This window comes from Leishmania braziliensis, chromosome 11 (assembly GCF_000002845.2).
Source record: "Leishmania braziliensis MHOM/BR/75/M2904 complete genome, chromosome 11".
NCBI classification, from domain to species: domain Eukaryota; phylum Euglenozoa; class Kinetoplastea; order Trypanosomatida; family Trypanosomatidae; genus Leishmania; species Leishmania braziliensis.
The window spans coordinates 184795-204985 of NC_009303.2; the positions used below are offsets into that span (position 1 = coordinate 184795).

Consider the following 20191-nt stretch of genomic DNA (forward strand, 5'->3'; position numbering starts at 1 on the left):
GCCAAGTGTCGCTGCCCATGCCGCCAGAGGAAACGCGCCTAGCCGATTTATCTTTGATGTGTGTGCGTGTGCGTGTGTGTGTGTGTGTAGACGTCTTAGTGGGAGGGCGAGAGAAGAAGTCGATTGCCGTTTCTCACATTTTTCTTCTATGATGTTGTTGGTGATGTCATTCATGTTAAATCTTTTTTTTTGTTTGTTTTCCTTGACTGCCTGTCACTCTCTCTCTCTCTCTCTCGCGCGCGCGCGTTCTCTGACAGCACAGCGATCACTCAACGTTTATGCATGTGTTGCGAGGTGTCCAGAGCTGCCGTGTTAGTCGTGTGTGTTGTGTTGTGTTGCTCTCGTTTTTTTTTTTTTTTTTTTTTTTGCTATCAAATGCAAACGAAACGGACAGCAGAAAAAAAAAAGTGAGGAGGGAGTGCAAATGACGGCTTCGCTTTGTCTCTCTCTCTCCCTCCCTCTCTCTTTGCCTTACACGCACACACACACACACACTTTGTGGCTGTTCACTAAAGCCTTAGTCCACAGCACATGTGCTCTCTTTGTCGTCCTCCCATGTAGCGCGGAAGTTCTCTTCCTTCCCATTTTTTGAGGCTTCACGCTTGTACATGCCCGTCTGTATGCCCGTATGCATGCATGTGTGCGTGTGTGTGTGTTTATATAAATGTATATATATGTATATATATGTAAATGAATATGCATATGTGTGTACTTACTCCTTTCATCTCAGTCCCCTTTGGCTGATTTTTTTTTCCATTGCTCTGTGGCTCTGTGTGTGCGCGTTGAAGCACCTCTTCCTTATGGCTTTTCCCCATTGTTCATCCTAGCCCTCTCTCGATTTCTCTTTCCCCTCCTACGAGTAGACCTATGTAGGCATCCTGCTCCTACCCTTTATCCTTTCCCGAACCTCCTCCGATTCACATCTACCCTTTTCGAACCCATGAGCACGAACACAACAACAACGAAAAAAATGAAGCGACATGATGGGCAGGGCACCACGTCTGTCTGTGAATTCCATCTTCCTCATCCTCCCTGCTCTCTCTTGTTTTGCTCTCATCTCTTTCTCGCTCTCTCCCCGAACTCCTCCCTCTCCTTGACCTTTGCACTCAACTTTGCGGTGTCGTCTCGCGAATGAAGGCTCGACCCTTTTCTTTCTTCCCGTGCACGCGCGCATGTGTGTGTGTGTTCCATATGTGTCGCCCTCTTTCCTCGCTGATTTTTTTGTTTTTCCTTTTCTCCCTGCCGCATATCCTTCCTCTGTTTCGCCTTTGTTGTTGCTCATTTTTGAATGACGCCCCCCCATCGTTTCCCTCCTTCCCTTCTCCCCGACTGGTAGGCGGGCAAGCGGAGAGGGGAGAGAGGTGTTGAGTGTGCCATGTAGGCAAGCCTCTGTTGATAAGAGCACGGCAACGCACAAACACACGACACGAGAGAGCTTCACCAAGAAAGGTAAGGAAAGTGGAGTGGAAAGGCAGTGGCGCCGGTGGCCGGCCCAACTCAAACCTTGACCCTTTCAGTTGTGTCTCTCTTCCTTTTCTATATCTGCGTTTCATGCGTCGAGCCGCGTGGGCGCTCACCTGCACACCCACTTCGTTTCGGAGAACGACGCTTGACACCTTTCTTCGGTTTAAAGGGCGAGCTTGTCGTCGCGTCGGGTTGCCTCCGCCATCCTTTGTTCTCTGCAGAGGAGAGGTTGGTGGTCACCTGTAAGGTGTGTTAGGCGAAACAGACACCGTCTGATGCACGCATGTACGCGTGAGTCATTCGAACTTCCACTTCATTCCTACTCTAGGCAGCGCGACGGATGTGGTGCAGCTCTTCTGATTGCTCGTCATCTTTTTCCATCCTTCCTTACTCTCGCTTTTTTCCTCCCAGCGCCTCACTGGCCGACTCTCACGCCACTTTTCCCCTTTACCTGTAGATTCTGTTAGATTCGCAGCACGTGAATGGTTATCTTTGCACGTATGTGTGTGCCTTCACAAATTCAAGTGTCTCTCTGCCAGCAGAATGCAAAGCGATACGTCACGCATTTCTCGCGGGCACGTCGGGGGCCTATCGCTGCGTAGCAACACACCGATTCGCGCGCTGTTAACAACCCCTATTCTACTCATGGTGGTCTGTCGACGAGTATTGCATTGCCCTGTCTTTCCTTTTCCCTGTTGAACTCCTCAACGGCTTCTCCGCGCCCTCGCCGCTGGTTTTCGGTGTGATCCTCTGCGCACTCACTCTCTCTTCCACCTCTCTCTCGGGCTTTCTCCCTGCATCTACGCCAGACATGTCCGAGATGAAGCGCCTGCGCTCGGAGTCGGCGGTGGAGGAGTCGGCGGTGTCGGCGTACGTCCAAACGTGCGCGAAGTTCAAGTCGAACGTGATGTTCACGGACATCTCGAAGGTGTCGTGTGTTGCGGCGCACGTGCTGCTGGTGGGCGCGCTGGGGCAGCTGAGGGACAAGTCTGTGGAGTCCCTGCGGTTCTACTGCCCAGCTGTCGCGGAGGCGCTGAGGCGCGTGAAGGATGGCGCGACGGTGAAGACGCTTGCGGTGGTTGCGGGGCGCGAGGGCTACACGGAGGTGACGGTGACTGCGCTGCCGGCAACTGCGTCGCGCACGAGCTGCCCGTACCGCGCGGACAGCCTCTCGGAGGCTGTTGTTGCCGCCTGCGGGACCGTCGACGAGGGTGAGACGCTGGACGTGTACGTGCGCGCGCCTGCTGGCGCAGAGGCGGCCATCGCGAACGCTGTAGCGCGCGCACTCTCTCATTCGAACAGGGTTGCCTGTGTGACGCGTTTTCATCTGTGCGAGTTTCTCTTTTTCCTCGTTTCGCTTCTTAGTCGTGATGAGGTTTTCGCTGGCTGACCAGTGCTAGTCTCTCTCTTTCACGTTTGATTTTCTGCCATATTTTCGTATCCTCTAGCCCCTATATACATATACTCATACATATATATATATATTCGTGCGAGATGGCCGGCCTGTCTGTGTGTTGGTCTGAGTGCGCAGGTGCTGAGGGCTTCCGGTCTTATTCTGAAATGTGTTGCGCTGCTGTAGCGCACATGGGAACTCTTCTGTCGTTTCCCCATTCACTTCTCTCCTTGTCTCTCATTTCTTTCTTCTTCCTCACCAAGCTGCATCGACGCAGTGTGCCTGCGGTTTCCGATCGTAGCTTCTGTTTTTTTTTTTTTTTCTCTCCCCTCCCTATGCATATGAATGCCCAGCTTTAACGCCGAGGTTAGGCAGCAGAGGTGATACACGTCTCCAACGTTAAGGAACAGCGGTGGTCTTATCAACTGACGCGGTGTGAGGCTGCTGAGGATGCAGTGGATGTGAGAGAAGGGGATTGAAAAAGGGCTTTGTTGTTGTCGACGGTGCCTTTCTGCGTGACTGATTTCGCTTTCCCTCCCTCTCCCCTCTGTTTCAGCGCCTCCTGTTTCGTCCTTCGGCGCTATTTGTGCATGTGCGCGTGCGCCATCAAGAGAGTTGGTGATGGGAGCACTTCTGCGTGCGTCTTCTCCCCTTTCTTGTTTGAGTGGTCTTGCGTGCACACACACACACACACAGACATGCGTACGCCACTCCTTGTGTTGGGCTTGTGTTGCGTCTTCGCTGTAGTCTGTGAGGCATCTTCTCTTTTTCGCTGGCACCGGCAGTGCTGCGGATCTAGAGCAAGGCAGGGGGTGGAGGGAAGGTCAGAGCGGGACGGGAAGGCGTTTGCAAATGGCAGCTCCAGCTTCTTCACCTCCCTCTCTTTCCTCTCTTCACGCACTGTCTTCAACGCGGTTGTATAGGCGGTGTCGACAGTGCGTGGTGGGTGGGGAGAGGAGGGCGGAAAAGGCGGAGGCACCAAACATCGTCTTCTTCCCACAAGGCAAAGCGAGAAAAGGTCCGACTGGATCGTTTTGTACACGCACGAGAGCTCATCTCGCAATGCGGTTTCCACGGTGGCACGCCAGTATCGGTTTTACAGCCAAAGCCAAAGGGGTGGTGGAGGGAATGGACAGCGTAGGGGAGGAGATTGGTGCAGAGGAGAAAGGAGTGGAGGGACGCTTGGTCTCTCCTATCCTCTCCTTTCCGCGCTTTCACCTCGATAGGCACCTCGCTGTTTCCAAGTACGTTCTCATGCGCTTAGAAGCTACTTGCCACTGAGAGGTACGCCTACTTTATGTGTGTCTCTCTCTCTCTCTGAGTCGCTACGCTTGTGTATCTTACACGGACCGTGTCCTTCATGTCATCACTGCTCGAACGATTATGCGACCATGTGCGCTTATCTTTCTACATTTTCTTCGTGTTGCCTTCTTTTCCGCTTTTCCTTTTACCATCCCCTTCGTTCCTCTCCCTTTCCTTCCATCGAACATCGCCGATGATGCCCAGCTTCTCACGCGAGCGCGCAAAACACCCTACGCACATTCTCGATTTAGCTCTTCGAAGTTGTCCGCCCATCACGCTTTCCCTCTCTTCTCCAGCCGCATTTTCATCTGTTTCTCTTTTATTTCTTATCGGTTATCTTGCCTTCTTTGTTTCGTTTTTTTTTTTTTGTGTGTGGACTCACCTCTGTGTCTTTGTGTGACCCGCATTACTTACTTACCATTCATCGAATCCATTTCTCTTCTCTGTAGGCCACGCTTCTCCGCGCCCTCGCCGCTGGTTTTCGGTGTGATCCTCTGCGCACTCACTCTCTCTTCCACCTCTCTCTCAGGCTTTCTCCCTGCATCTACGCCAGACATGTCCGAGATGAAGCGCCTGCGCTCGGAGTCGGCGGTGGAGGAGTCGGCGGTGTCGGCGTACGTCCAAACGTGCGCGAAGTTCAAGTCGAACGTGATGTTCACGGACATCTCGAAGGTGTCGTGTGTTGCGGCGCACGTGCTGCTGGTGGGCGCGCTGGGGCAGCTGAGGGACAAGTCTGTGGAGTCCCTGCGGTTCTACTGCCCAGCTGTCGCGGAGGCGCTGAGGCGCGTGAAGGATGGCGCGACGGTGAAGACGCTTGCGGTGGTTGCGGGGCGCGAGGGCTACACGGAGGTGACGGTGACTGCGCTGCCGGCAACTGCGTCGCGCACGAACTGCCCGTACCGCGCGGACAGCCTCTCGGAGGCTGTTGTTGCCGCCTGCGGGACCGTCGACGAGGGTGAGACGCTGGACGTGTACGTGCGCGCGCCTGCTGGCGCAGAGGCGGCCATCGCGAACGCTGTAGCGCGCGCTGTGCCGCACTCATACACAGCGAAGTCTGGGCAGGCGGCGAAGGCCTATATGAAGCAGACGACAACAGTGAACGTTGTGATGTCGTCACGCGTCGCGTTCACAAACGAGAGCGTGCAGGGGAAGTCCGTGTGCGCTGCGGAGCTGGAGGCGATCTGCACATCAGTGCAGCTGTGCCAGCGCCTGGTAGACACGCCGCCGTGCATGCTGGATACTGTCGTGTACGCTGAGATCGCTGCGGCGTACGCCGCTGAGCTCGGTGCGGACATCACCGTAATCAAAGGCGAGGAGCTGCGCGAGAAGGGCTACGGTGGCATCTATGCAGTCGGCAAGTGTGCTCAGTACCCGCCACATCTCGTGACGCTGCGCTACAGGAACCCGCACGCCGCTACCTGTGCCAAGAATATTGCGATGGTTGGCAAGGGTATCGTGTACGACTGCGGCGGTCTTGCTCTGAAGCCAGCCGCGCACATGACGAACATGAAGATGGATATGGGTGGCTCCGCTGGTGTGTTCTGTGCCTTCATCGCTGTGGTGCGCAGCATGAAGGTGCAGACGAGCCACTACAACCACATCGCCAACATCAGTGTGACGCTATGCATAGCCGAAAACGCGATCGGTCCCAAGTCATATCGCAACGACGATGTGGTGATCATGAAGTCCGGTAAGTCAGTGGAGGTGATGAACACTGATGCAGAGGGCCGCATGGTTCTGGGCGACGGCGTGTACTACGCAACGGGGGAGCAGGACTTCGTTCCGGATGAAGTGATCAACATGGCGACGCTGACGGGTGCGCAGGGTGTGGCGACGGGCTCGAAGCACGCCGGCATCTACGTCAGCGATGCTAAGGCAGAACAGGACATGGTAAATGCAGGCCTGCAGTCCGGCGACGTGTGCTACCCAGTGCTCTACTGCCCCGAGTACCATGAGGAGGTGTACCGAAGCCCTTGCGCAGATATGCGAAACATCGAAAACTCGAAGTCGAGCGCCGGCTCGAGCTGCGGCGGCTACTTTGTAGAGAAACATCTCCACGAGCGCTTCAAGGGCCCTTTTGTGCACGTTGATATGGCCTACCCCAGCTCGAACACTGCTGGTGCCACTGGCTACGGTGTGACTCTCGTGGCCGAGTACCTGCGCAAGTACTAGCGAGATGCCAGACAGGGAGAAACAGAGTAGCGTAGTGTGAGAGCACAAGAACAACGAAACAAAGAGGCGATTGTCGTGCGGAGGGGAGAACGTTCCGGCTCTTCGACCTTGGTTCAGCGGCGTGTGCCATCCCGTCACTCGTGCGCCTTTCATGCCCTTGATCGTACGCTCCACCATGCATAATGCAGTTGTGCTCGTATAGCTCGTTCTCATCCATAGTTCGTGAGCAGGGGTGGCGTGTGGGGCTGTCTAGCGCTTACGCTTTTTCCTTTTCTTTTTCTTTTTTTTTTTTTTCAGAATGTGTGTCTCTCCTGTAAAGGTCGGTGTACCGCTCAATCGCATCGAGCGGTACACCGACGCACACACCCGGGGGGCTGAACGACGCACGTTGTCTTTTGGTGTCTCTGTTTTCTTGCATCGTCATCGTTGTCGTTATGCGTGGAGTCCACCCTTCATCACCTCCTTGCCTTTTTATTATTATTTTTTTTTTTCTTTGCCTCCACGTGGGCATAGCACAGCTGGCAAAGGCCAAGCGACAAGCCGCCGAGGAGGGCTGTGGCGGGAGAGGGGGCTGTGTGCTTTGTTTGGTTGTGTGCGCGTAGACGTGCGACCCAAAGACGAAAAATAAGAAGGCTGGTGGGGTTACCTGTTCGTTTCCACCCGCCCACCCACCCACCCACCCACCCGCCCTTTCTCTGCCTGTGCGTTCCTTCTTTTTTTTATTTTCTTTTCTCCCTTTCGGCTCCCTTGTTGCGCCTTAAGCGGTGTGGTGGAACTAACGGAAACGAACGATTTACGCCGACCAGTAAAGAGGTCAGTGCCGCGTAGTTGCGGGCAGACGGACCGTTCCCGCTTTCTTTCGCAGGATTCGCTTCATAGTCACGCCCACGCGCGTACCGTATGGTTTCAGAGAGGCTTACAGTGGGCACCTACTGTGTGTGTGTGTGTGCCCTGTAGGAGAGGGAAAGGAGAAAGAGGAAGCGGAGGATGGAGTTGCTCTGCGCCGAGGTGCACTGTGCCGAGCAAAGGGCGGAGGTTTGACGTAGGGCCACGTGTGCCGCTGAGTGATAGGAGGCCGCTGGAGAATGGGATATGGAGAGGTGAGACCGACAGGCAACCGCAACAGCAGCTGGCTCACCTCTGTCACTTGCCTTCTCCTGTAGTCTGCCGCACCGTGTTTCTTGGCGCCTCCTTTTCCTGGTCGCTGTCCTCCCCCCCTCCCTCCCTCCCTCCCTCCCCTTCCGCACCTCTCTCTTCTCTGGTTCTGCCTCATCCTTTACACCCACCACTTTTTCAAGACGCCTTGATGCCCACCCGCACAACGAGGCCTCGACAATGACAACGTGCTGTCACACAGGTGTATGATGGAAAACACTCTCTCCTCTCTTGCCTGTGTTCTGCTCTTGTTTCTTCGGCACCTTCCCTCGTTCGGCTCCCCATGCACCAAGCCGCAGGAGCCACGTGCGCGCCCACGCCTCTAAAACACGGCCGTAGAGAGACGTAAAGAGGGTCAGGCGCTGTGGCTGTTCGGCTTTGCTTCTTCTTCCCGCTTTTTCCCCTCTTTTTTTTTTTAGCATTTTGCTGCGTCTTTGCGGGGAGGTGGTGTTGCCCCGTGCTGCCGCCACAGGAGGACGGGAGCGGGACTCAGAACGCTGGCTCCGTACGGGATTTGCTGCGTCATCACAGGCACACACATACACACACACAGATCCACTCGCATACACACCCCGCTACTCACGCCACGGGTGCTGTTGCTTCACGCCCACACATGTAGCACGGCGGTAAACGCAGGAGTGGGACTTTGCAGGCTTGGGTGTTTGGCTTGCGAATCTCTGTTTCCCTTTTTACTCTTTTAATTAGCTCAGGGCTGGGATTAAGACGGGGCTTTCTTCATCCCAGCCCTGAGCTGGTCTCACACTTCTTCCCGTAGCCGCGCTTCGTGTTTTCCGTTAGCAGGTGGCGTTGCTCTACGTGTTGATCGCGTGCACTTGATGGACGACCGTCTGATCATGGCGAGCCAAGCGCGCTCCAGCCTACTAGATGGCGCTGCAGGGTTGCCACCATCTCTGCCACAGCGGCAGACGACAGAGATGGAAACGGGGAACCACATCGTACATATTCTTCGTGCTCTCCAGCAGCTACAGCCACGCGTGCCGGGGCCATCGTCAACCTCATCGTACCTCTCCAACGAGTCAAAGCTCGAGGATGGTGCCGCTGCGTGGATGTGCAGTCACCTGGATCAGCTGTGGGAGTCGATTGCGTCATCGACAACGACAGCGCCATCCGCAGACGTCAACACTACTGCTGCGACTCCCACTCATCCTCGCACACGACTTATTCTTCAGCTTCTCACCTTGGAAGTTATTCGACAAGAGCGGCGGCGAGGCGCTTCTTCGCTGGCCCCGCCGCTGCATTCCTCTGTATTGTCTGCCACACCTTTTCTGGGAGCGCCTAGCGTAGCGCCGTCGCCTGTTTTTGCTGTTTCTGCACCGGCCGCTTGCAGCTCTCTACGCTGTATAGCCTCTTGCTATCACCACACTCGCTTTGAGAAGGGCGGTTTACCTCTTGTCCATCACTGGCTCTGGCAGCGTGCGGCGGCGCTTCCGTCCGGACTGGTCGTGGCCAAGTCTCCTTATGGTGATCTCAGTGCTCTCATGATAGAGTGGGCAACACTGGCGCTGCCAGCATGGCGGGATAGTTCGGAGGAAATGCAGTGGCGACGAGAGTGTGAGGAGGCGCTGCGCCTTGCGCATGTGAGCGCCGCTGCGGCAACAGCGCGCAGTTTGATTAACCCGGCCGAGGGAGCACGAGAAGCAAAAGAAACTTCTACCGCGGTGCCTGACCTGGCGCAGCAGTCAATTGCTGGTGCAGTTCACACTGTCGTCGCGAACAACGTTAGTAGCCTCAACAGCAACCAAGAGGCGCCCATACCACAGGTTAAGGACGTTAACGATAAAGCTGTGACGGCACCATCATTGGCTACCGTGCCCGGACCGCTGTTGACGTCGGCTGCTGATGGAACAGCTCCTTCCCGCTCTCGACGTGTACTGCGGCTTGTCGTTGGGGCGACAACAACAAACCCCGCTGACGTGCAGCAGGTCGGTCTCACCATCGCCAATACTGCTGCTGTTGCCCCTTTGCCCAGTCCATCTCTGGAGAGCGAAGAAACGCAGGTGAAGAAAACTCTAGGGGGGCTGACGAGTGCACCCGGCAATCTTGGAGCCCTTCTGATGAAGTTGCCGCCACAGCCCCAGGCTGTTGACACGCCGGCGATGAGCTCAGCGAACGCAACTGATGGTGACAATAGTGATATGGGAGTCAATAAGAGACTAGCCTTACAGCTTTCCCGCAGCAGCAGCAGCGGCAGTGCTATCCCTCCAGGAGCAGCTACCGATGCCACACCAATCATCGCGGGTCCTTCGTGTAGCACCGCCGTCAGCAATGTGGAGGTGGGAGTGGCTAGGAGGCCGCTAATGCCACTCAGCGACGAGGACGTCATGAGTGAAGATGACGAAGCGCAGGGGCTGATGATCGGGGCAAAAGGCTGCGCTCTGGATGTCAGCGTGCCTGTCTCACCAGCCTTGGAGGCAGGCGAGAACACTGGGGTATGCATGCAGTCGCGCTTGCGTCGCTGGCGCCGTCTCGCCCCTGTTGTTTTAGATGCCCCACCAGGCAGCGAGGCAGCACAGAACGCGCTAGCTGTGCTGCAGGCACTGGGCTTCGCGACGACTGGCGAGAGCGAGCGAGTCGACAAGAGCCTCATTGAATTGACACCATCGTGTTGCTCAGCGCAGTCGTCTGGAAGGTCTTTGAAGGGGCCGAAGGTGTCTCCATTATGTTGTTCCAGCCAGAGTGCAGCACACGCGCCGACACCGCGGTCTCCTCTAGGGCGTCTGCCTCCTCTTCTCGCAGCGCATGCGTGGCTCGTGGACACATCGCTTAGATCATCATGGCTCGCCCACATTATTGCAGTGCCATCTCTGGAATCCTCGCTCGCTGTCGGCGACGGTGGCAGTGAGCTTTGCCCCAAGGATGAGCAGACGGCATTGGTGTCTTCGAGAGACCCTCAGACCACTCCGCTACCAGTGTCCTCGTTGCCGCCTTCATTCTCGGTGCACTGCCGGCCCGACCCGCTTCCTCGTCTGCAGCTGCCCGAAGCCTCTCCTGCACTATCGTGCATCGCCTTGGCGGATCATCGGGTCTTCACAATGCTCGATGAGCTGCTGTGGTGTCCGCACACATCTGCAAGGGCTTTTCTTCTCCACTTTGAGGAGAACTTGCACGAGTACTTGTGCTATCCGTTGGCTGGTGTGTGCACAGGTGTCACTGCAGCAGCGGCGCCGACTGGTTCGGCGGTCTGTCAGTCACATCAACAACTCGGACAAGGGGAGCTTGTTGCCGGTAGTCATGACACCTTTGCACCACGCCTTCTCACCCTGTCCGCCTGGAAGGCATATCTCGAGCTACGCTATGGAAAGGCACACCTGCGGCATCCGAAACGTCTACATCATTCGCTGTCGACGGCCGTAACTACCACCAAAGCAGCGGCTCCCATCACCAGCGACGACCAGCACGCCAAGCCCAGCTTTGCTGCTGCTGCTGCTGCTGCTGCCACCCGTGCAACAGCAGGCGGTTCGCATAGCACCGATAAGTGCGAGGCAAGAGAGCTCATCGCCGAGGATGAGGCGGCCCCACAACCCAAGGTGGCGTCTGTCCCCGCGTCTGCTGCTGCTGTGGTGGCGCGCACGCCGCTCTCGCCTTTTGTTATAGAAGCCTCTGCTGCGTCATCCTCGGCGACAGCGAGTACCGCCACCTACGCTGCACTCATGGACGTAGCAGCAATGGTGTTTCTAGCGGAGCTGCGCCGTGTAGGTGCCATTGCCATGGTGGAGAAGGCAAGGAGCACCGTGCAGTCCCTGCAGGCGCGCCACGCGCGTTGCAGTGCTGGGCAGCTGCACAAGTCAGCACAACAACGCCGTGGAGACAGCGGTGACCGTGCGGAGTCAGTTATGGGCGTGAAATCGGCCTCCCTCACGGAGGGCATGCGCCAGTGTCCGTCTGCCACTGCCGGCGCAGCCGACGCTTCTTGCTTCAAGGCGGTGCAAGATGGATGCGGCGTCTCGGTATCCTCGCTGCAGGCCCTTCTGGAAGACATCGTTGAGTCGGACACGACACTGCTCAGCTACGTTTGCAGGTGGCTTGCCCCGGTGACACTACCGTCTGTCGTCGTCACGACGAACAATACGCAGGATTCACAAAGGGATGTAGCTCATGATAAGTACTCGTTGGTGACGGCGGCTGCACGTCTGTGGTTGGCACTCGTGACAGTGCTCAGTCTGGGTGAGAGTGCAACGGCCCAGTACGTACGCAGCGTCTTGATGTCTCCGCCTTGTTTGCCAGCCATACCTTTCTCTCCTTTTCTCACTTTGGCAAACACCGGGGGAACAGCGGCAGAGACTGTTGGCGTGTCTTCACCGGCGATGAGGACGTCATTGGCGCCGTTTACCATGCCAACGCTGTTTCGGAGCACACTGGAGGATCTATATCAGGAGGAATGCGCCGCAGCCGCTGCTGCTGCTGCCGTGGCTGACAGCGAACACAGCCCACCATGCCGACAGTCTTCACCACCACTGTGTGGGCCGGGATCGCTGACGGGTGAACGGGACCCAGCGAGGAGGGCGTCGGCCACCTGCCGAGCCGCACCCGCTTTCGTAGCAACAGCGACCCTGCAAGGGCGTGGGCACGTGACCCCAGCCACCCAGGACACACTTGCGCTGAGCGCGGCAGTGGCGCTGCGGCACCCTCGCGTGATACTCCGGCAACTTCACTTTCTATGGCAGCTGAGCTACGGTAAGAGCTACGATGCGAACATGACTAAGACCGACAGCAGCTCGCACCGCACGGCGGCGCTCAACTCCACGATACCTGCCCCGCCAGACACCGAGGGGACAGCTGCAAGCTCTCGGAGAGCCGCTGGTGCAGCGGGCTACCGCGGTATTGCGAAGGACGTTGGGGACAAGACAGTACCATCTTTCAAGGAGGAATTCGCCGCTCGAGTCGCCAGTCTTGTGGAGTGTGTGGAGTTGGCCTCGCTTGCTGGTCTGCCGCCACCACTCGCCGCATCACTGATGCCGTCCAGACCATCTTCTAGCGCGGCTCCTGCAGAGGCCTCCAGTGGTGCGCTGAGTGAAGATGCTTCCGTCTCATCAATGCGGCAATGTCCGACAACGTCAAGCACTTCTGCGGCTTCTGCGCCAGCTGTGGTCGCGCTCCTACAGCAGCCATGCAGCGCCGTAGATTTTCCACCTCTGTCTTCCCCAGCCGCAGGCCCTGCCAGCACTGTCACCGCCCCTGCGGCCTCGATTCGCCTGCGCCTGCAGCTCTCATCCAAGCCTTCGTCCTCCAGCTCCGTCACAGCTGCGGTGGGCGCATTCAAGTCTCAAGCCACTGATGGCGTGAAGCGGTCGCGTGAGCTGCACGGGATGGGCGACACTGACCTGAGCGTCACGGAACTTGCTGTGCTGTCGAGCTCGGCCGGTGTCGTGGCGGGGAGTTCGCAGCCGTCTAAGCTGCATCGCGTAGACAGCGTGGCGACGCGTTCTCTACCACTCAGATCACATAGCGGGAGACGAGCACCGCCGCTGCCACCACCACCACTGGAGAGCTTGGGGGAGCTGCATGTGCGCTGGGCAGAGGAGGTCCAGGGACGCAGCAGTGCTATGAGGTTTTCGCTCGAACCTTCCACTACGACTTTTTCTGGGGAGACGGGTGGTGGTAAGTCCAGGATGACGAGGTCAGTGCTTCTGCTCAGTGTGGTGGTCGATGCCCTCTGGGATGTACTCCAGCACGTACACGCACGGATGCCTGGAGTAGCGCTAGGCCCTGCTGATGTGTCTGGTGGTGATGGTCCAGTTCCAGCAAGCGATCCTTCAGCAGTGACATCTGCTTCCTCCTCAGTCCTCGTAAGAGACGCCAAGGAGACGGCAGGAGGGGCATCTGTGCGTCGTACACTGCTGCTGCTGCCCGTGAGCTCTGCCTATCGTGCCCTGCAGCGCCTGTGGCAGGCTATCAACCTCCCAACCATCTCCGAGTGTGACGTGACTGTCCCCTCGGAAACTGGCACACTCTTTCCTACTGGTGGTGCAGCAGTGAACCACCCACGGCTGGACGTCGTTCTCCCCGCTACCACCTCTTCTGGGCTGACACCGGCGGTCGACCTACGCGTGTACACCTCCCTGACGGCGTCGCTGCGGGGCGTTGTGTGCCTGGTCCTCGGATATGCGGTGCACGAGTGCTTGCAAGCCATCTGGCGTATGTGGTGCGCGACTTGCACCACGCACGAGAGCGTAGCAGCGACGGCGAGCTGCGCTATGGTGTCGTCTGATTCAGCACCGCCGTCACCGTGCGCGCCTTTTCCACCTTTGTATGGGTCGTACGCATGGCTAGCTGGGCAGCTCAGCGCACTGTATGAGCACGTCCTTCAACCTCTTAATCGAATTCTAAAGGTGCCCGTGCTGGTAGTGAATGGCATGGAGCCTATCGGCGACTACGGCGCGTCCGATGTCGTGGGAGGCGACAGGCACGTTTTGGCAGCTCCAGTCGCCTTACCGCTGAGACAACCTAGCGCTGCGCATGCGGAGACGCTCACGACGGCAGCGTGGCTGACCTACAGTCCACTGGGGCTCGTACTGTTGCCGGCTGTTATCCGCCAGCTCGACGCTGCTATGCCTCCACTCCCGCGCGGCGAGTGCGCAGTGACGAGTGGAGGGCTTCACACCCTAAATGCACGTGAGGCGTGGGCTCGAGTGAAAGCAGCGCTTCAGCAAGCCGGTGTGCAGGCATGAGCTGTGCCCCCCTCCCCTCCCTCTCCAACCCACACACTCCTCAACACCATTATCGCTTTTCTCTCCTTCGTTGGATACTCCCGCGGAGCTAAATGCACGTGCAGGGGCCAGCAAGAAGAGAGACAGTGATTAGCTGCGTAGGAGACGCAGGCAGACTCGCATGGGGAGGCTCTGTGCGCCAGTGATGGTGGACGTGGCTGTGCATGTGACACGGACTTGTGAAAGAGTCGTGGCAGAGAAACGCGATGTGACGCAGAAGCGAAGAAAGCGCTTATGGCTTTGTGCGTTCCTTTGTTCAAAGTTGAAGCAGTGCGCGACCCCTTCTCTCCGTTCTCCAGTTCCCCTCCCCGTCCTCTCTCTTTCACAGTCGCCACGAAGTTCACCGATTGCCGCCAGAATAGCAGCGGCCCCAGCCAACAAGCGAGAAGACCGGAAAAAAAGTCCCCACAGCTCTAACTGCCTCCTCGCAGAGCGCAATTTGTGTGCGAGGGAGATTGTCTCGCACTGCGCCAATAACGTCGACTTGTTGGCTCGGCATTTTCGTTTATTTTTTTCGGTTTGCTTTACAACGATGTAAGCCGACACGGGTCTCAGTACTGTCGGATGACATCGGTGAGTGAGTGTGGGGAGGATCGCGCTGTCAACGAAGACAGCGCTCTTACTGATGTCTCCCGCCTCTCTCTCTCTTTCTCTCTCCTTCCACCCCTTTGCTTCGGTTTTTTTCTTTGTACCTTTCCGCATTCTCCCACTTTCTCTCTTCGCTTTATCCTGCGCTTCCACTAATCAGCTACACGTACATCACAACCTCCACATGTGCATGTATGTGTGAGTGCTTACGTGGGAGAAGGAGAGGGAGGGGGGGGGGAGCGGTGAACGTGTGTGTGTGTGTGTGGGTATGTGTTATATGTTGCCTCTCCGTTTCCACTCCTCTTCAAGCGTGGCGTTGGTCATGGGGTTTCCCTACCTTCTCCTCTATACGACTACATCAAACGGCGAGGACTCTGCCACGTCACTTCTGACGTGCGCATAATGGCGAGAGGTCGAGAGAACTCTACGCATGTTTTTTTTTATCTCGGCTTCAGCAGTCTTGGGAAGCACACGCACCCACACCCACACACACACACACACACACATGTGCACCGACGCCGTCCGCAGACCCCTTCGTTTTGTTGCACCTCGGTCTCTCTCTCTCTCCTCGACATTCCACCTTTCCCGGCTGTACCTCACTTACTCGGAGGATGGCCATGTACATGGACTCAGGCGAGTGCAGAGACGAAGACGTGGTGAGAGCCACTGTTTTCCTCCTCTGCCACGCACTACAACGCCTGTCTTGCTCGTATTCAGTGAGTTTGAAGGCCGAAGTCATCGGGGACCAAAGACATGATGCCAGGAAGCAACAAGGGGCTACTCAACCGCTTTGTTTGCCTCTGTGCCTCGTTGCGTAGGATCTTTATTTTTCTCTAATCCCTCCCCTCTTTCCCTGTTTTTTTTTTTTCGCTTTTGTTTTCCGTTTCAGCGCCATCAACGCCTCTTCCGCCATTTCCCCTCTTTTCTCTCTTCAGCCAAACACACATACACACACACACAAAAAAAAAACCGGCTACCAGACACACGCAGCACTTCCTCTGGCTTCTCTAAGCCCTCCCCCCTCCCTCCCCTCTCTTCTCCTTGTTGTTTGTCTGAGAAGCGGAGCGAGCAGATTATCCCCATGGCTCTCACACTCAACAACTCCCCCCGCCCCCCGCCCGGTTCCTTTCATACACACTACCCACGGCTTTAGCTGCCAACGCAATAGCGAAGTATTTCGGAGCAGAAGGGCGAGACGTGAACTTCTCACGCATTCAGCAAGCAGTGCTGTCTCCTAGAGCATTACGCAAAGGTCCCCGAAGTGCCTCTACGCCTGCGAGTCTAGCGTACCCTTTCTTTCCCTCTCACAGTACCTCCGCCCCTGTCCCTTCTCCACCTCTTCGCTTCGCACCAGACACACTTTTTCATGAAAGAAAAATGGCAGATCATCCAAACACGAAACCGCACATGCAGCTGCTGGCGAGTGGCTCTCAGGGGCGCATCAGCGATCTGCACCGCTTCGCTCTTCTTCTCGTCGGCTCCTTTGGTACTATCTGCGGTTCCTTTGGCTATGCCTTTACTCTCGTGTTACCAAGGATGCAGGAGCGCTACAACCTCTCACAGCGTGACTTGGCCTCCGTGACGACAGTCGGCCTTGTGTTCGGCTTCTTCATGCTTCCATTCGGTGCACTGTACGACTACTTTGGCCCCCTTCCGGTGGCGATCTTGTCCATGATTTCGTACCCACTTGGTGCTGTCCTGACTGCGCTGTGTTTTGAGGGCCTGATTGAGGGCAGCACTGTTCGGCTTTGCGTCTTCAACGCTTTCCAGAGCGTGGGCATGTCCCTGACAGACATTGTCTGCTGCATGACGGTGCTGTCATACTTCCCATCAAACCGAGGCCCCGTGATCGCGCTGCTGAAGACATTTCCTGGCCTCGGCTCCGCGATTGTTGGCTCCTTCTTCGCCGGATTCTTTCACGAGAAGGTCTCGGATTACTTGTTCTTCCTAGCTGTCTTCGCCTTTCTCACGAATACAACCTGCGCCCTCGTGATGCGCCTGCCGGCGTACCACCTGACCGGGTACCAGGAGAGCCATCTGAGCGAGGAGGCGAAGGAACGCCTCCTCGCGACGAAGACACGGTACCTCAAGCAGGCCCCACCAATGTGGCGCTTCATCCTGGGCTTCATCATATTGGTGCTCTTCATCGTCTACCTGCCAACGACGTCCGCGCTCGTTGCGTACCTAAGCTTGAGCAGGACTTACAAGCTTGGCTTCGCGAGTGGAACAGCTGTGCTGGTTGGGTTGTACATGCTGATCGCCGTCCCGCTGCCCGCATGCCTGAGACGACAGCTTACATGCCGAAAGAGCAGGAATGTGAGCGACAACGACGAGACGTGCGAGAGCCACGCGAATGGCTGCCATTCGCCAGACAGAGAACCGTTCTGCACTGACGCTGATGCTGACGCCTCCGCGCAGAAGGCTGCCTTGACTTTGACTGAGGAGACCCTCGAAGACGATGGGCAGCGGGCGGCTCACGTCCCCACAGAGACGGATGTGGACTACCTTGCACCGCAGTACCAGGGCACGTTCCTGCAGAATCTCTGCACCCTTGAGCTGTGGGCTCTGTGGTGGACGCTGCTGTGTGTCTTCGGTGCCGAGTTTGTGATCATCTACAATGCGACCTTTATCTTGGGTGCTCTGCAGGGCAGCGCGCCGGTGACGTCCCTTACTGCTTTGCTCACAGTGCTGAACGGCGTGGGCAGCGCGGTGGGCCGCCTGATGATGTCTTTCTTCGAGGTATGGTCTCAGAAGCGCAAGGCGGAGGACCGCGTGCCGATCACGATTGCGCTGTTCTTCCCTACCTCAACCATCATTACTAGCATCATTATGTTCTTGACGCTGCCGGCTGCCGCGCTCCCGCTGCCGTACGTGATTGCCGCGCTCGGTAATGGCTTCTGCGCTGCCTCTCAAATTCTGGTAGCGCGCACGATCTTCGCAAAGGACCCTGCGAAGCACTACCACTTCTGCTTCAGTGCCACCATGGTCGCTAGCGTGCTGCTTAACCGTTTCCTGTACGGCGAGTGGTACACGGTGCAGGCGGAGAAGCAGGGCAGCAGGCGCTGTTTCGGCAAGCACTGCGTAATGATGCCGCTGCTCGTGATGCTCGGGCTCGCGACGAGCGCCTTCATAACAGACGTAATAGTGCACTTGCGCTACCGCTCGTACTGCCGGCGTGTCCTGGTGGCGCGCGCTCGTCTGCACGGCGAGGTCGCCGATGTTGAAAAACAGAGGGCTGCGGTGGCTGAGGAGGTGGTGTGTGAATCGGATGTGGCCCTTGATACTGAGAACAAACCCCGCGGCGCTTAGCAGGGAAGACCACTGACGGGCTGTAGTGGGCGTAGCGACAGGAGCCTTCACATACACCTTTACACATGTACCCACGCGTGCTTCTCGCACTCGTAGACTCTTGCCCAGCTTCCTCCCTTTTTGTGTTCGTGTGCTTCTCCACTCTCCTGAGTGTCTGCCCATCGTGCACACGGCTGTGAAATGCACTTCGTCTCTTTTGTTTTCGGGTTTCTCTCGGCTCCTTCTTTGCCCTTTCAATTGTGTGTGTGTGTGTGTGTGTGTGTCTCCGCTTCATATTTGTGTATTCGTAGTGTTGTGCGTTGGTGCTCATGTTTTTATTGCTGCTTTGCTCTCTCATACACACACACACACACGTTTGCGTGCGAGGGTTTCAGCTCTTTGCTGCTTTCTTGGCCAGGATATGTATGTATGTATACGTATACGTATGTACTTATCCGCATCGTTCCCTTTGCTCTACAGGTTAGTCAGTTGCTTCGAATCTCACGACTGTTTTCTGACTCCCTCCGCTTTCCCATGATTTTCCCTTTTCCCATCGCTCTCTCTCTCTCTGGTGGGGATGAATTCGTGTGTATATATTTCTTCTCATCTTTTCTCCAAGCCCTGTGTCTTCCGTCTTGTGGGCAGAATCCCCTCCACCCACATACTCCGTGAGGTAGGAGTGGCCGAGTAAGTGTGAGTGGATGTGCGGTCACAAGTGACGAAGCGCGCTGACTCTGTGTTCGCTTTCGAGTACGGTTGCATCTGTTTTTCTTTATTGCACTTGCACTCATTCTCTCGCTGCCTCGATTCTTCTCGCGCGAATTTTCACTGTTTTCCCTTCATATATGTATATATATATATAGGTTTGCTACCGTGCGTTCCTCATTCTCTTCTCTCCCAAGCATCAAGCGGAACCACATCACTGGACTACGTGATCACAGGAGTAAGAGAGACGTAGTCGATCTTCGTCTTTGTGCTGATCCGGCACCCCGTCTGTTTTCTTTCTTTTTTTTTCTCTCTTGGAGCACTACTGTTTCTTTTCTCGTCTTCTTGTGGTCGTTACCGGCGTCGCTTCCATGTTGTCTGCGCACAACTCAATATCACCGTACGAGCGGGCGTGAGCAGGTGTGCCAGGATGTTTTTGCTTGTTGCGCTATGTTTTTAATTAGCGGCTATCAGAGTTCTTTAGTGCTGGCGCGGATGGGGCATGTTTCCCTTCTCGCTATTGTGCACAGTGTTTCGCGTGGCCTTTTCTCTCTCCGTGTAAGCTTTTGCCGTTGCTTCACTTCTCTTCATGTGTCTTTCCTTAAACTGCACGAGCCACACATGACTCCCAGTGGTGAACTCGCGTTTGTTTTCCATGCGCATCGGTGGCGCGTCCGTGCATTCTGTACGGACGTGGGATTGCACGTGCTGTGGGTGAGGCAAGAGCGCATGTTCGGCAAGTTTGGGTGCCCCTGCCTTGCCGAGTCCTCGGCTTTAGTTGTTTTAGTTTTTCTTTTTTCTTTTTTTGCTCGTCTCCCCAACATAGTCCCGTAGATCCTGAAGAAGCAACGGAAGCCATCAAAGAACAAAGCCACCGCATCGTTGTAAAGGGAGTCCCGGTTGAACCATAATCATAGCAGACGCCTCGCCAAGTTGAACTCAGGCAAACCCACACCATTGAGCAACAGAAAACGCGTTGTGCAGAGGAGGAGGAGGGGGAGTGAAGGCAACGAAAGATTGGTGCAACTCTCTCTCTCTCTTATTCACACTCATCTCCCTCTCCACCCCTTTCACATCGCCCTAAATACCCCTGCACTTGGCAACTAAGAAGCCAAAAAACTCCTCCCTTCTTTATTTTGTCTTCTCTCATACCGTAGCGTCGTTTCCTTTATGAGGCTTTAATTTCGCCTATTCTCCTCCCTTTTTCCTCGGAGCTCCGGCTTGTGCTGGCGACGTGGTGCCCCTCTGCCCGCCCACCAGCGTGCGTGCGCTTCTGGACAGAATGAGCATCGAGGATCATGAAGATGCGACGCTGGGAAAAGAATGAAAGGAGGCTCTGCGTTTTGGAGGCACAGCAAATGATGCGACAGACCAAAGTAAGTATTATAACTGTAAG

The 20191-nt window shown here is 56.3% G+C and overlaps 4 protein-coding genes across 4 annotated transcripts; all 4 read left to right on the forward strand.

Moving 5' to 3' along the window:
- Positions 1 to 2275: 2275 nt before the first annotated feature.
- LBRM_11_0400 (putative aminopeptidase) lies at positions 2276 to 2854 on the forward strand (the record flags this gene model as incomplete). Its single annotated transcript, XM_001562924.1, has 1 exon — positions 2276 to 2854. The coding sequence occupies one exon, from the start codon at positions 2276 to 2278 to the stop codon at positions 2852 to 2854; it is 579 nt and encodes a 192-aa protein (XP_001562974.1).
- A 1860-nt stretch (positions 2855 to 4714) lies between these two features.
- Positions 4715 to 6331, forward strand: LBRM_11_0410 (putative aminopeptidase; the record flags this gene model as incomplete). Its single annotated transcript, XM_001562925.1, has 1 exon — positions 4715 to 6331. One exon carries the CDS (start codon positions 4715 to 4717, stop codon positions 6329 to 6331), a length of 1617 nt encoding a protein of 538 aa, XP_001562975.1.
- A 2009-nt stretch (positions 6332 to 8340) lies between these two features.
- LBRM_11_0420 (hypothetical protein, unknown function) lies at positions 8341 to 14175 on the forward strand (the record flags this gene model as incomplete). The annotated part of the gene is made up of 1 exon (XM_001562926.2): positions 8341 to 14175. The coding sequence occupies one exon, from the start codon at positions 8341 to 8343 to the stop codon at positions 14173 to 14175; it is 5835 nt and encodes a 1944-aa protein (XP_001562976.1).
- Positions 14176 to 16179: 2004 nt separating this feature from the next.
- LBRM_11_0430 (conserved hypothetical protein) lies at positions 16180 to 18111 on the forward strand (the record flags this gene model as incomplete). Its single annotated transcript, XM_001562927.1, has 1 exon — positions 16180 to 18111. One exon carries the CDS (start codon positions 16180 to 16182, stop codon positions 18109 to 18111), a length of 1932 nt encoding a protein of 643 aa, XP_001562977.1.
- Positions 18112 to 20191: the final 2080 nt, after the last annotated feature.